Below are 16,390 nucleotides of genomic sequence, written 5' to 3'. Positions count from 1 at the left end.
TCATAACTCCTTCCTTCTATAGCTCCTCCCCATTTCCTTCTTCATGTCTAAGCTCCTTTGCATTTTGCCTTCTTCCCTACCACCTTCATCACATCCTATTTCTTCCATCTCTATCCTTTCATTCATGTCCTTACATTTCCTTTCTTTTCTCGCTATACGTACTTCCATTTCTCTTTTTTCATACATCTCCCTGCCTCTACCTTCTCCCTTTCCACTTTCTTCATACGCTTGACAGTTTTCTTCATGTCTACCTCCTTCCCGACCTCTTTCTTACCTCTCTCCCTTCTTCTGGCCACCACACCCACTCCCCACTGTTTCCATCTGTCTAACTCCACCTCTTTTCTTTCCTTTTGTGGAATCCTACCTTCATGCTCTCCCTCCCTCTCCTTGATTTCCCCTTCTTCCTTTCTTTCTTTCTTCCTCTTGTTCCTTCTCAACTCCATCCTTCAATTCTTTCCCTCCTCTGGAGCCATTTCCTCCCTTTCGATTGCTTCGAACCCTTCTTCCTTCCTCCTCCATGAATGATCTCAGGTGTCATTACTTGAGAAGCTTTAGCTCATGTCTTAACCTGCAATATATTTGTATTTCCTAAGAGCACCAACAAAAGCCCGCTCCGGCCTGAAAGAGATTTAATTTCCTGATGTACAGCTCTTGCATTGTGCGTATGACACACAGTCAAACCCATCAGACTGCTCCCAGTAAAACAAATCAGGATGCACCGTACCCCCAGGGGATCCATCTTGCTGACAGAAGCTGGATCGGGCTCGGCCAACTGTCCCTGAGCCTGCACAAGGACATGAAGGAATAAGAGCAGCAAAATCGAGAAAGGGAAATGTCACGCAGACAATCTTTCAGATTAGATTTTCGCTTGTTGTCACTTGAAGCCCCTGTGGCAGGCACTCGTCCATGCACTAACTCTGCAATGGGTGACGATCATTACACATTGTGATTTTTGTTGACAGGAGTTCCAACCTTGAGATTACAGCTTTGACCCCAGTGACCAGACCTGATTCATTTCCATTAGTCATGGGGAGTAAGTTTTTAATCTGCCTTTGAAACGAGTTTGTGAAGAGGTACAAAAAAACAAACATACTTTTAATGACTACTAAATTGGATTATTTTAATACAAACCGTCAACCTGTTATTGGTCAATACATTGAACTTTGTGTTTCCAACAATATTATATTCCAGGCTTGAATTGTCATCCTTTTATAAACCTGTACAGCATTGACAATATAGGCAACATTTTTAAGTCTTCACTGTCACACAAGTGTAATACATTGGTTAGCCACTTGTAATATAAAAAACAACCTTGTCCGAAATTTTGGTGCACAGAATTTCTCAATGTAGCTTTTGTATTGGACCTCACGGGTTTGCACAACCAATACATTGTAAGAATACGGACAATGTACAGCTATATTGCTTTTTTGAGGGGGGGCATACATGATCGCTTCTAATGTCACATTATCTTCACTGTAATGCCCTCTAATGTGGGAAAGGAGAGCCACAATCAGTCATTTATCAAACACCAATAATACGGTCAATCACGTAAACTCAATCAGCACACTCTTGCAGAATCTGCTGTCAGCTACTGATAACCCCGACATACTGAAACACAGACTGGCCGAAGTCACATAATCACACAGACACTACAAAATCAATATTTTCTTTACAATTCCTGCTTCTCATCTTTTACGTGTTCAAATATATTCACAATGTGTTTAAAAGTATGTTTAAATAAGTTCAACTATGTATTTATATTTATTGTGTTTGATTTGGCTGGCTGATTTGCATGATTACAAGACGTTGACTGTCTTAATGGTGTTCAAACTGCTATCTAATGACCTTTTGGACTGCAGCAGAGGCATCAAATTAGTCTTGCGGGTCTGCTAATTAGACATGTAAAAGTTGTGCTGACTTTTTTTCCCTCCGTGCATGAGCAATTTGTGCTAACTGATCAGGGGTGTTGCCCTATCAAGGTGCTTTTCCAGAGTACATATCAATTAAAGGGATATCTGCAACCCTAACAAATTATCCACTGGTATGACCGTGAAGCAATCCTGTTTGTGTGTTAATTAATGACAATGACCTGGGGAGCAAATGTGTTCTGTGTGTACAGATGAACCCCAGTAATGACAATGAAAGTGTCTTATTTTCATTCGTGGAGTTCGCACTTCATCGCCAAGCCTTCAGTTTCTATTACTTCCACTGTCTACTTGAGGTCACCATCGTAGACCCTATTAACTATGACTGTGAATGTGTTTCTTGACTTTCAGAGGCAGGTCTGGCATGATGTAAGCATGTTATAAAATGTATGAGGATGTACTATTAAAGAGTGGTTCACCTAGCTAACAGTTTGTTTACTTTACTGGAAGCTTGTATTTGAGTAACTGTGCTGTACAAAAAAAAAATCTGCAATGTACTCATTCCGAATAAAGGAACGTGATATCCCGAGGGTCGACTGTATACAAGCATATGCCATTTATTGGAAGCTAACGCTGTTAGCCAATACAAATCTGTGGACCAAACAAAACTCTGCGGCTCTGCTTGCGTCATAATTTTGACACGACAGTGTTTCAGACGGTGGATTCTGGCCGTCACTTGAACATGGCACATCTCGGTAAAGCCTCGCTGCCAAAACATTTGTGTGGAAACAAATATGAGGTAAAGGAACCACAATTTGGCAAAATTCATTAGGTCTTGCATCCAAAAATCTTTTCAGAAATAGACAACAAAAGATTTACTTGGTTGTGTCATTTCACACTGGATGAATAGGCAGGCCTTCCAGACGCAACTCTTTGAATTTAATAATTAAAAAGTCAGTTTTCTATCATGTGTCCCTTTTCCCCCTCCGTGAGTCGTCACCTTACCGTGGTGGAGGGGTTTGTGTGTCCCAATGATCCTAGAAGCTAAGTTGTCTGGGGCTTTATGCCCCTGGTAGGGTCACCCATGGCAAACAGGTTCTAGGTGAGGGGCCAGACAAAGCACGGCTCAAAGACCCCAATGATGATTACGATAAATGGATCTCGGTTTCCCTTGCCCGGACGCGGGTCACCGGGGCCCCCCTCTGGAGCCAGGCCTGGAGGTGGGGCTCGTTGGCAAGCGCCTGGTGGCCGGGCCTACACCCATGGGGCCCGGCCGGGCACAGCCCGAAGAGGCAACGTGGGTCCCCCTTCCCATGGGCTCACCACCCATGAGAGGGGCCAAAGGGGTCGGGTGCAATGTGAGCTGGGCGGCAGCCAAAGGCGGGGACCCTGGCGGTCCGATCCTCGGCTGCAGAAGCTAGCTCTTGGGACATGGAATGTCACCTCTCTGGCAGGGAAGGAGCTCGAGCTGGTGTGTGAGGCAGAGAATTTCCGACTGGATATAGTCGGACTTGCCTCCACACACAGCCTGGGTTCTGATACCAATTCTCTCGAGAGGGGTTGGACTCTCTTTCACTCTGGAGTTGCTCACGGTGAGAGGCGCAGAGCAGGTGTGGGCATACTCATTGCCCCCCGGCTCAGTGCCTGTACATTGGGGTTCACACCGGTAGACGAGAGGGTTGCCTCCCTCCGCCTTCGGGTGGGTGGACGGGTCCTGACTGTTGTTTGTGCATATGCACCAAACAGCAGCTCAGCATACCCACCCTTTTTGGAGTCCCTGGAGGGTGTGCTGGAGAGTACTCCTGCTGGGGACTCCCTTGTTCTGCTGGGGGACTTCAATGCTCACGTGGGCAATGACAGTGAGACCTGGAGGGGCGTGATTGGGAGGAACGGCCCCCCCGATCAGAACCCGAGTGGTGTTTTGTTATTGGACTTCTGTGCTCGTCACGGATTGTCCATAACGAACACCTTGTTCAAACATAAGAGTGTCCATATGTGCACTTGGCACCAGGACACACTAGGCCGCAGTTCGATGATCGACTTTGTAGTTGTATCATCGGATTTGCGGCCGCATGTTCTGGACACTCGGGTGAAGAGAGGGGCGGAGCTGTCAACTGATCACCACCTGGTGGTGAGTCGGCTCAGATGGTGGGGGAAGATGCCGGTCCGTCCTGGCAGACCCAAACGTATAGTGAGGGTTTGTTGGGAGCGTCTGGCGGAATCCCCTGTCAGAAGGAGTTTCAACTCCCACCTCCGACAGAGCTTTTCCCATGTTCCGGGGGAGACGGGGGACATTGAGTCCGAGTGGACCATGTTCCGTGCCTCTATTGTTGAGGCGGCCAATCTGAGTTGTGGCCGTAAGGTGGTTGGTGCCTGTCATGGCGGCAACCCCCGTACTCGCTGGTGGACACCAGCAGTAAGGGATGCCGTCAAGCTGAAGAAGGAGTCCTATCGAGCCTTTATGGCCTGTGGGACCCCAGAGGCAGCTGACGGGTATCGATTGGCCAAGCGGGCCGCGGCTTCGGTGGTCGCCGAGGCAAAAACCCGAGCGTGGGAAGAGTTCGGTGAGGCCATGGAAGCCGACTTCCGGACGGCTTCGAGGAAATTCTCGTCCACCATCCGACGTCTCAGGAGGGGGAAGCAGTGCACCACTAACACTGTGTACAGTGGGGATGGGGCGCTGCTGACTTCGACTCGGGACGTTGTGAACCGGTGGGCAGAGTACTTCGAAGACCTCCTCAACTCCACCAACACGCCTTCCTTGGAGGAAGCAGAGCCTTGGGACTCTGAGGTGGGCTCTCCTATCTCTGTGGTTGAAGTCACCGATGTGGTTAAAAAGCTCCTCGGTGGCAAGGCCCCAGGGGTGGATGAGATCCGCCCGGAGTTCCTCAAGGCTCTGGATGTTGTGGGGCTGTCCTGGTTGACACGCCTCTGCAACATCGCGTGGACAACAGGGAGAGTGCCTCTGGATTGGCAGACCGGGGTGGTAGTCCCTCTTTTTAAAAAAGGGGACCGGAGGGTGTGTTCCAACTACAGAGGGATCACACTCCTCAGCCTCCCTGGTAAGGTCTATTCAGGGGTGCTGGAGAGGAGGGTCCGTCAGGAAGTCGAGCCTCAGATTGAGGAGGAGCAGTGTGGTTTTCGTCCCGGCCGTGGAACAGTGGACCAGATCTACACCCTTAGCAGGGTCCTTGAGGGTATGTGGGAATTCGCCCAACCAGTCTACATGTGTTTTATGGACTTGGAGAAGTCGTTTGACCGTGTCCCTCGGGGAGTTCTGTGGGGGGTGCTTCGTGGGTATGGGGTACCGAACCCCCTGATACGGGCTGTTCGGTCACTATACCACCGATGTCAGAGTTTGGTTCGCATTGCCGGCAGTAAGTCGGAATCGTTTCCAGTGGAGGTAGGACTCCGCCAAGGCTGCCCTTTGTCGCCGATTCTGTTCATAACCTTTATGGACAGAATTTCTAGGCGCAGCCGAAGCGTTGAGGGGGTCCGTTTTGGGGGCCTCAGTATTGCATCCCTGCTTTTTGCAGATGATGTGGTGCTGTTGGCTGCTTCAAACGGGGCTCTCCAACTCTCACTGGAGCGTTTCGCAGCCGAGTGTGAAGCGGTTGGGATGAAAATCAGCACCTCCAAATCTGAAACCATGGTCCTCAGTCGGAAAAGGGTGGAGTGCCCCCTCCGGGTCGGGGAGGAGATCTTACCCCAAGTGGAGGAGTTCAAGTATCTTGGGGTCTTGTTCACGAATGGGGGTAGGAGAGAGCGGGAGATCGACAGGCGGATCGGTGCAGCGTCTGCTGTGATGCGGACGTTGTATCGGTCTGTCGTGGTGAAGAAGGAGCTGAGCCAAAGGGCGAAGCTCTCAATTTACCGGTCGATCTACGTCCCAACCCTCACCTATGGTCACAAGCTATGGGTCGTGACCGAAAGAACGAGATCCCGGATACAAGCGGCTGAAATGAGTTTTCTCCGCAGGGTGTCCGGGCTCTCCCTTAGAGATAAGGTGAGAAGCTCAGTCATCCGGGAGGGGCTCAGAGTCGAGCCGCTTCTCCTCCACATCGAGAGGAGCCAGATGAGGTGGCTTGGGCATCTGATTCGGATGCCTCCTGAGCGCCTCCCCGGTGAGGTGTTCCGGTCATGTCCCACCGGGAGGAGACCCCGAGGAAGACCCAGGACACGCTGGAGAGACTATGTCACCCAGCTTGCCTGGGAACGACTCGGGATCCCCTGGGGAGAGCTGGAAGAAGTAGCTAGGGAGAGGGAAGTCTGGGCTTCCCTGCTAAAGCTGTTGCCCCCGCGACCCGGCCCCGTATAAGCGGTAGATGATGGATGGATGGATGGATGGATGGTGTCCCTTTTCCCACATACACACCATTTCTATTTATATTAATATTTTTTTTGTTGTTTTGTTTTGGTGGCCTTGCAAACAGATGCATCCTGACAGAACCCATTATTGGTATTATGATCATCATCCTCTGGATGAGTGGCACTTACACAACACAGGATTGGGTGTTTGTGTGGCACATAAAGCCGGAGTCAGCTGGATTGTGATGTGAGAGCTTTTGATTGGTCCATTAAAAAAAGACAGCTGTGCGAGAGCCAGAGAAAACTGCTGCGTCGTGCAGACTCCAAACCTGATCAATCATCTCTTGTAAAAATACATATCAAATCCACAAAAGTATATGAAGTTGACTTCACCAATGGCTGTGATCTTGCATTTTGTCATCAAAACACTGCTTCATTGGATGGTGGCCACATGTAATGTTTTTCGATGAGAGATTGGTGCAATTTCCCTACAATTGGCTGGTGACCAATCCAGAGGGTGCAGTAGGATCTGAGAGCTCGTCAACGCCCATGACAGATTATGTCCCAGTAATTTTGTCATCTGGCGTATGTAAGGTTCCCTGGAGAAGATGGATGATGTGTCATGTTGTGAAATATAACTGCTGCCTCTCTGGAGGGTTACACCACTGAGTTTGACATGTAGAACCAGATGAGCACAGGGCCTCTGCCCAAAAACATAATGAGTCATTAGTACAAGAGTATCCATCCATCCATCCATCCATCCACACTGTGAAAAAGACAGACTTTGTTCTTGACTGGTTGCCAGCAAAGTTACATAACATCACTTTACACTCTGACTCTGGTTCGTGAATCAATCGAAAACCACTAGCATCATTAGCTAGAAGCATTCACTAAATACTCACTCTAGCTCAAATTATTATTTGGACGACTACTTTTTACTTGGGGCATGTTATTCTAAAGTAGCTATCTTACTTGAATACAATTTTTTTTGCCACTCGACCCACCCCTAGTCACCAGTCATTATATTATCAGAAACAACTCGCAACATGATGCAGTGCAGTACACCACTGAATATCAATAGCCCGTGTACTCAAATATGGGGATGAAGGTGTGGTCTGTTCATTGGGCCTTCCCGTAAAACTTGAACTCCTGAAACCTGAGCCGCATGTCAAATTGATTTGTCATCAACCCTCCCCGGCTCTTTGTTTTTCATCCACATTGTTTAGTCACTCACTGTGTTTTTTGCAGAGCTTCCTCACGGCTGTACTGCACATTGTCAATGGATTTTTAACACCTTGACTGATTTTCAAGAGTGATATGCACCACATATGATGAAGAAAAAAATGGGTGATAGCACCTACAGTAATAACAGCAAGAATCCACAGGTGGCAAAATAATACTTTTATTGGTTTGGACTGAGCACAAAAACAGCAAATATAAGAACATTTCATCAAAAACTGAGATCAGAATCAGAATAAGAATCATCTTTATTGGCCAAGTATGTAGAACACACAAGGAATTTGTCTCCGGTATAACACGCTGCACTAGTATCATCGTAAACAACAAAATCATTGAACCATTTTAGAGTAACCAGTAGTTTTGTAGTACCATTTTGTGTTGCAAGAAGAGTGACTACGTCAGTGACTGTTTAAGGAGTTAATGGCTAGAGGGAAGAAGCTGTTTAAGTGTCTACTGGATTTGGTGCGCATGGATCTGTAGCGTCTGCCTGAGGGGAGTGGCTGAAAAAGGTGGTGGGCAGGGTGCGGGGGATCCAGGAGGATTTTCCGTGCCCTTGTCTTGATTCTTGCAGTGTGCAAGTCCTCAAGAGTGGGTAGGGCGGTGCCAACGATTTTTTCTGCCGTCCTAACTGTCCGTTGGTTACCAACCAAAAATCATGAGTCCGGAGCTGTGAATGTGTGGGGTTTTACTGAATATGACTGATGGCATTCTTTGTTTTCTGTTGTACATGCTGTTAGAGCACAAGGCACTTAAATAAACATGCATACCACCAACTGCGCTGCTTGAGTGCATTAACTTGATACCATCCACTCTCTCTGTCAGGACTCCCTCATTCTAGAGAAGAACGACATGCACCACCCAGTGTGCTCCTTCCAGGACGACTTCCAGGAGTTCGAAATGATTGACGACGAAGATGAGGATGATGAGGAGGAGGAGGAAGAGGAGGAAGAGGAGGAGGTGGACCCTGATGCACCGCCGTCTCCCTCAGCGTCACCTCCCCCCTCGCCCATTCTCGGCACCCTGAAAAGCAGACCGACTACACTAAACCTCACCACGGCAGTATCGCAGGTATACGTTAACATAAAGAAAACTACTATATGTCATGTACAGAATATCCAAGTGAAACTGATGCATTTCTGTTCATTTTTTTGTCATTAGGATTCACTGAACAACAACAGCAGTCTGTCACCAAAGAAAGCAAGCTTGCAGGACTCTTTGCACAACCCATCGACACAGGGTGAGATTAGGCTTCATTTCGGAGGTCTCAAAATGCAGAGAAATACACCATACAGATATAGTAGGACCATTCAAAACTCACTCTGTATTATATATAATAAGTTATTTTGGGTCGAAAAGACCATTTTGGTCACATTCCAGGTGTGGTACTTGAGAGAGGTACCAGTACTACCTGACAGATGGATGATACAAAATTGTGACGTTTTTGTTGCCAACGCCATCTAATATAGCGCAGTGTCGTGCATGTCAAAGGGTGTGACGGTGCTGCTTTAATTTTCATATTCATTTGACTTAATTTTACTATTTATAATTATTTTGTAACGTCTTGGGCAATCAGGAGCTTTAGTTTGTGTCAATTAAAAATATACAGTGTTCTATCAATGAGAATTTGTCCTCACGACCTATTCTTACTCCAATTCCAGGCCGCATGACTCCAACCCACACATGTCTGGAGGATGGTAGCAATGTGACAGGCCAATTTTCAGCCTCATCCCTTTCCCAGCCACCAGGGTCCCAGAGTCAAGGTACTCCAGCAAAACAAGCAGAGGAGGGTGGGAACCCCCATTCCCCTCACAGGCCCCTCCTCTGTGACATGGAGGGCAACAGGCGGGAGAGGCTTGAATACGGTAACAGAAAAAAGGCCTGCCCAGCTAGTTTACAACTCTTTTCATCCAACATTGGTGATACCTACCAACTGATTACTGTAAATTGTGTATCTCATACCACATATTTCTATAAACCATCTTTTATTCTACTTTGAAGTAATTGCTTTTTCTCTGTAAATGTTATCTTCTCAGGCTCATTTGGTCAATTCAAGTCCCACCCTTGCCCTGAGGATGCCACTCAACCTAAGGCCGACCTTTTAAGCCACACCACCAGAGTACCTTCTGTTGATGAGCATTCCCACTGTTCAGACACAGAGGTGGACCATGACCTCAACAACGGCCACAACCACAAACACTTAAATCGCCTCGCCACTGACACATACACAATAACAAGCGAATCTGGAATGGAAGCTGTGAATGACCTGGATCCAGATGGAACCAGTCACTGCTTGTCATCTACTGCTCCTTTGGGAGGCAATGATGGTGCCGACACCCCCTTGTCTGAAGATGAGCTGGACAAGGACTTTGAAGTTGAGTTTATGCGCAAGGAGACATATGATATGGTGTGCAAGGAGAACCCCTCATCGTATGTGGAATTCCCATGCATTGAACCTTACGAGCTGGCTGCCTTATCTGGCTTTGTGTCCAGTCACTCAGATGCTACTGACCAGTCCAAAAGTTTTGATTCTCCAGCCTTGGCTGCTCCAGTGGTCGCGGCACATGATTCCCATTCTCCGTCTTCAGATCCTGGGATCGCAGACATGAACCAGCAAGGTTACGTGACTTCAGACCTGGATAAGGAACTGAGCTCCCCAGGCTCTGACTCTGAGCTTGATGGGGACATATCATTTGCTTGCGAAGGTCCCGTGCACTCAAATATGATCTCATCTATCTCAGAAACGGAGCTCGACTTGACTAGTGATGATAGCAGCAGTGGACGCTCCTCTCACCTCACCAACTCCATCGAAGAAGCAAGCTCACCTACATCAGACCAAGAACTAGACCCAGATACAGAGTTAGAGCAGGACAGTGGGATTGTGGGAATCAAAGAATCTCTAATTTTGGGCCAGCCTGACCCAATCAAAGAAGGTTCTCCTCTACCCTCTCCATCACCTTTACCCTCACCAACGGTCGCCACACCATTCCCTGTTGACTCCCACTTTTTGCCACCCAAATCATACACTGATGACCAGGCTCTGATTGAGCTAAAGAACATGGATGAAGATCTGTCTGGTGATCATCAGGCTGACCCAGATGAAACCCTTCCTCCTCAACAGTGCGAGGACATCATGTCCAGACAAATGGTGCTCAAGATAGAACCCGACCACGGCCTTGAGTGCTTCAAACGGTCCTTCTACCTTCCAGTGGGACCCAAGCTTATGCCTGCCACAGATGATTACGATGAAACTAGTGAAGGGGATTCAGAATCAGAAAGTGAGGATGACCTGAGTGAAAACTCGGACTCGCCCTGGCTGCTGAGCAATTTGGTCAACAGGATGATATCAGAAGGCTCCTACCCAATTAGTTGTCCTGAGGAGTGCTTCAAGAGGGAGGCGTCTGTGTCAGATACCATTTCACCATCCTCAGAAATTGGTGACGGAGATAGTTTTGCTGATGATGAGCCAGAAATGGTTATTTCAGAGAAGGATGGTGAAGGACTGAAAAAGGCTGAGGAATGTCAGAGAATTAAGATGGTGGAGCCTTCCAATGAAGGTGTTGCCATGAACACTTGCCTGTATATGTGTAACCCCACCGGTCACACAATCAAACCACTGAGTCTGGATCACTGTGCAGAGAATTCACAAGAAACCAGAGATTACGCATCATGCGCCATCAAAGTCTCCACCACTGCAAAGAACGTAACAGATAAACTCTCCAAGAACACCGTGAGACCAGAGGAAAGCGGTGAGCCAAATAATGACTTTACAATGCCAGAGGAAAGGAAGCACATGGACTCTACGAGCCTTTGCAAGAGTATCATAAGTGATAAAGACATTGGACGAGAGATGGAGCCCCAGACGACAAGTCGCTCATCCGCTTCTCTTGAACGAATCACTGAGGTCAAACACAGGCTGACACTGGACATACCGACTGCTCAGACCAACCGTTGCTTCAGCCTCACTTATTCCACAGACAATGATGAAGAAGATGACCAAGGGGACTCGTACCCATTCTTGGATGACTTGAGGAGACGGTCCTACAGGGGTAGCGATTCACAGCTTGACAGTTCACCTCCCTCCGACCCCTGCATGCCGGAACATCCTTGCCCGGACCGTAACCTCCCGCCATGTGAGAAGGCCCTTTCTCCGAAGCCACCCAGTGAAGACGATGGACTAGCTTATGACTCCATGAAATACACACTTGTGGTTGATGAGAACACAACTCTGGAACTAGTGAGCCTCAGAAGGTATGCTATGACAGATTATCATTTGGGACAGGTTTTGTTTATTGTATTTAAAAGCCTTCATCTTCTCAGGTGCACTTCAGTCCTGAGCGATGACAGCGAGCTCTCCACACTATGCGACGAAGAGCCTTTGCGAATGGGTCAGGCGGATTATTATTGCGATGGAGAGGAGGTGAGGCCAGCGATGCTCAGTTCTTCTGAAGACTCGTCCCCTGAGGCGGACCTCCCGTTTTCCAAGAAGTTTCTCAACGTCTTTGTCAACAGCACATCACGCTCCTCTAGTGAGTCACATAGCACACTAATAATGTTTTGCTTTGGTCATTTGCTCACATAGGACTGCTATTAGGTGAACATTGTCGTTCAATAGTCAGAGGGCCATTCTGTGATGGCTCTCACTTTTGTTTTGGGGGGTATTTTTGAACAAGATGATAGGATCCTGCATTAGTGTTGTTTAAACGTTGTAAAATATTTAGGACAACTTCTGACTGACCGTTTTTCACATAGGTACCGAATCCTTTGGCCTTTTCTCCTGCACCATCAATGGGGAGGAGAGGGACCAAACACACAGGGCAGTGTACAGGTGAGATACATTGTTGAATGACATCTTCGGACAAGTCCCTCGTCAATAAAATTGTTGTTTATCTATATGTGGGCTGCATTTGTCTTGAGACCAATCCAGGGTATACCCGGCTTCTTGCTGAAAAGCCAATTGGCACAGGTTGCAGCTCACCTGCCACATTTGGGTGGAGATACAGTAATGGACGGAAGTGATTTGTGGTATTGTAATCCCTGAACCTCCCTGTGTAGGTTTATCCCCAGACACGCCGACGAACTGGAGCTGGATGTGGACGACCCTCTCTACGTGGAAGAAGAAGAGGACGACTACTGGTACAGAGGCTACAACATGCGTACAGGAGAATGCGGAATCTTCCCCGCTTTCTATGCCCACGAGGTCATTGGACACTCCAAAGAGATGTTGGGTGAGCGCAGAACCTTGGATTGATTTTTTTTTTCAAGGTTCAAGATTTTTTTCTGAAAGTGTGTGCTAAGAGGACCTTATAATGCCAATAACTACCTATACTACTACTACCTATACGACTATACTACTTCACTATACATAAATGCCCCTGCATTTGGTTTTCATCAACGTTTGGATGAGAACTTAAGAAAAAAAAAGCATCAACATTTTGTGGGTGCCGGATCCAAATTCGACACTTGTACTCCTGTCCTGTCCAGCCATGAAACGTAATCCAGCATGGATAGAGACATTTGACGTGCAGTTCTTGGGTTCCGTCGAAGTCCCTCAACATCAAGGCAATGGAATTCTTTGTGCTGCCATGCAGAAGGTAAACAAAACAGTGAAACACAACAGACACACATTTTTGTGTGATGGTACTTTGGTTTACAAGCACTTGAATTTAGGAAAGGTTTTTGTGTGTGTGTGTGTAGGTGTGTGAGTGTGTGTGCGTGTGTGTGTGTGAAAAACCTCTGTGTTATTTGTGACCCTATCTCTTTTGCGAAAGATTGCACTGTCCAGGAAACGGACCGTACACGTGCGACCACCCTCCCTGTGTGAGTTGGAGATCAGCTTGCAAGGAGTGAAGCTGATCATGAGTCTGGAAGATGAATACGACTGTCTGGACGAGGTGATAATAACATAGAGCCTGTAGAGACTTGCTCAAATTCAGTGTGCTCGTCAAATGACTTGGGCACCAGAAGTAGAAAATATGCTACAAGTAAGATGGCTATGAAGGATATTGAATTCATTCTCAAACGGCTTTCCATAGCACAATAACTGGCTCCTATTCTTGTGGTATGCTGTTGGTCATGATTGAAGAATAGAAAGCTTGACATGTGTAGTAGTTATAAAATTGATTTGGGACACTAAGGAATGAGGTTTATCAGAAGAAACGGCCATCAAAACCTCGATCCAACTCAAAAACTGATAAATGCAGTTGATAGAATGCTTTGTTTGTCTTTTGTCATCAGTTTGACAGATGCAGTCACTTCTTCCAGATGAAGAACATCTCCTTCTGCGGTTGTCATCCCAGGAACAACTGGTAACCGGACACATTCTCTCCCCGTTATCCGCCGCTGCCAATGTACAGCCTGATTTTTGCTCTTCTTTTGCTTAGCTACTTTGGCTTCATCACTAAGCACCCCATGCTGAGCCGGTTTGCGTGTCACGTGTTTGTCTCCCAGGAATCCATGCGACCTGTAGCGGAGTGTGTTGGGTGAGTGCAAATCCTCTTATGTTGAAAAACAATGCAACGAAAAAAGGAAATAATCTGCTAGGTTTGTCTTACTCTCGCTATACACGGTGTTCGTAAAAAACTTCCTTAACCGTCTTACTAGTGGAAAAAGAAGGCAACTACTTTGAAGCGTAAAAACAAAAATCGAAACAAGAAAATACTCCACCTTACGTTTGCAAATAAGTGATGATGTGATGTGATGTGTTTGGTCGAATCTGGATAAAATGACAGTAATTGAATAAGGGCAAATGAACGTTTGTCCTCAGTGGGCCAATTCATTTGTCCACATGGTGTCCCCATTCTGTACTGTTGTTGTTATGGTGTCCAAATATTCTTGTCTCTACTGTTTCCCAATAGTTTTGTCCTCATGATGTCTTGATAATTGTGCCGTTTTGGTGTTGGGTCGGTGACCATCAGGTTTTATGATGGGCCATAGTTTGAGCCAAAAGCAAATTAGACTGGTCAATGATTTTTTACATTTTTTTTTTAAATCAAAGATGAAGGTATTGTTTTCTACATTCATTTCTTCTGCTGATACCGAGGCTGTCCTCGTTTTTGTCTCAAGCACATCGGATTTAAAAATAAATAAATAAACAACAACATTAAAAAATAGAATAATAACAATAATAATATGTGTATTGTAATAATAATAATATGTGTATAGTAATATATTTAGTACTATTTAGGAATTCATGGTTGGATTCAGAAAAAAAAATATTTTTTTCCCCCCGGAAACGTTATACAGCGCAAGCTTTTGTAGGTCAAACTTAAAAACAAAAACAATGAAAATATCTTAAAAACCAGATGTGCTAGAAATAAACTAAAGACATTTTTCAAAATCAATGTCAAAAATACGCTTTGGGACACACAACGCCATCTCAGATTAAAATTTGCTATTAACCAATGTTATTTTTCTTTCGGTTCCTATGGTATGACTTTGGAAATATGGACACATTCATCTTCATCTGTGTATATGTGTTAACATTTCACTAACAAGCGGCAAAGACATTTCATTCCCTTTCTTTTACTTAGTCGGGCCTTCCAGGAATATTACCAGGAGCACGTGGAGTACGCCTGCCCCACTGAGGACATCTATCTGGAGTAAGACGCATTGCCTTGTACGCTCATCCACTTTGCCATCAGAGGGCTTCTTCTTCTTCTTCTTCTTCTACTTGCTCCTCTCAGACTGGGTTCTTCAGTTCAACAGCAGATCCATCTTCTCTCCATCTCAATGAAATGGTTCCTTTGACCGTTTTCTATGAGAGAAACTGAAAAGTGCTGAGATATTTGAAGGTTCCTGCTCTGACATGTCATTCACCGACCTAACTACTGTACCTACAGTACCTACTAGCGATCAGTCAGTCTCCCAATGCATGGCTCGTAGGATTCACTACGCACAGTGACACGTATTCAGGAACCTGGGCGAGCGGCTCGTTAAGGTTTGTAAATATGTATTTGTTTTCATGTTTCAGGCTGGTTGGGTTTCTACTGGTAGTCACACGGCAGCAGAGTAGTGGCAGAGAGTGCAGTGAGCTTACCTCAGTGTTGCGTACAATAAGGTGTGCTGTAAATAGATGTATAGGAAGTAGACTTTCAAACAGGCGCCTCAGCCACACTCATAAAGGAAGCGGAGAGTTTTCTCGCGGTTGCTCAAGGCAGAGGAACATCATGTCGATATCATGAACTGGAATCATTTTAGACAATACAACTTGGTAGTATTAGGTGCCACACTGAAAAGAAAAAAATATTCCTAAAATGACCAAAAAGAATAAAGTTATAATGTGAGTGGGTAAAAAAATGTAATATTATGAGGGAAAAAGCCCAGATGACTGGTTAAAAAAATAAAAAATCACTCCCCAAGTTGCACTATATAAAACATAGGGTATGATAATAATATAATAAAATACTACATTTCACTTTCAGTCAATTGTCCATGTTTTCATTGAGAGCAGCACACAGTTTAGAAGTTATTTTAACACACCTGGCAAGTGTTATAGCTTTGATTAATTCCTTTGCTACACTCTTCTTCTTAGGAGGAATGGTTAGAAAATTTGGCAAAATATCTGTACAAAAACAGAAACTGCGAGCAGTTCACTGCCCTCTTCCTAATATTCATTAGGTCGATTTTTCTTGTCATGTTCCAAAATTCTGTCCGAGGATGTACTTACTAGTAGTTTATTCTCTCAAAATTACAACACTCTCACAAGGTTATGACTTTTGTCATTTACAACTTTAAAATAATGCACCTTTTCATATCATCAGCCACATAGCAGAATTGCTTAAATCAATTTTCATTATTTTTGGAAAGCAAGAACCCCCCCCCCCCCCCCCCCTCTTTTTAACAGACACCGTAGTATTTTATCATTGATATTGTGACAAAAACTTCAACCAGATGGGTCAACAACTAACAGAAAGAAAAAAGACTCAATAAAATATTCCGATATGTGTTCTAAAAATAGTTATCTTGTTTTCCCCCAATTT

General features: G+C 45.8%; 1 protein-coding gene across 3 annotated transcripts in view; it reads left to right on the top strand.

Moving 5' to 3' along the window:
• The window catches only part of mapk8ip2 (mitogen-activated protein kinase 8 interacting protein 2), a 28,335-nt gene extending 12,112 nt beyond the window's left edge, over positions 1-16,223 (top strand). For 2 of the 3 annotated variants that reach the window (XM_052060222.1, XM_052060220.1), the window contains 12 exons: positions 8,235-8,480; positions 8,571-8,649; positions 9,071-9,274; positions 9,446-11,660; positions 11,730-11,938; positions 12,162-12,237; positions 12,465-12,637; positions 12,894-13,003; positions 13,181-13,303; positions 13,647-13,717; positions 13,793-13,891; positions 14,942-16,223. In XM_052060222.1, the coding sequence (XP_051916182.1) occupies positions 8,262-8,480; positions 8,571-8,649; positions 9,071-9,274; positions 9,446-11,660; positions 11,730-11,938; positions 12,162-12,237; positions 12,465-12,637; positions 12,894-13,003; positions 13,181-13,303; positions 13,647-13,717; positions 13,793-13,891; positions 14,942-15,014 (3,651 nt within the window). In that variant the 5' untranslated portion in view covers positions 8,235-8,261 and the 3' untranslated portion in view covers positions 15,015-16,223. The remainder of the gene's footprint in view (positions 1-8,234; positions 8,481-8,570; positions 8,650-9,070; positions 9,275-9,445; positions 11,661-11,729; positions 11,939-12,161; positions 12,238-12,464; positions 12,638-12,893; positions 13,004-13,180; positions 13,304-13,646; positions 13,718-13,792; positions 13,892-14,941) is intronic. The other variant, XM_052060221.1, reaches the window with a different exon arrangement.
• Positions 16,224-16,390: the final 167 nt, after the last annotated feature.

This window comes from Hippocampus zosterae, chromosome 3 (assembly GCF_025434085.1).
Source record: "Hippocampus zosterae strain Florida chromosome 3, ASM2543408v3, whole genome shotgun sequence".
In the NCBI taxonomy this organism is placed as follows: domain Eukaryota; kingdom Metazoa; phylum Chordata; class Actinopteri; order Syngnathiformes; family Syngnathidae; genus Hippocampus; species Hippocampus zosterae.
Note: the sequence above shows the minus strand (reverse complement) of the source record. Positions and strands in the feature narration are given on the sequence as shown.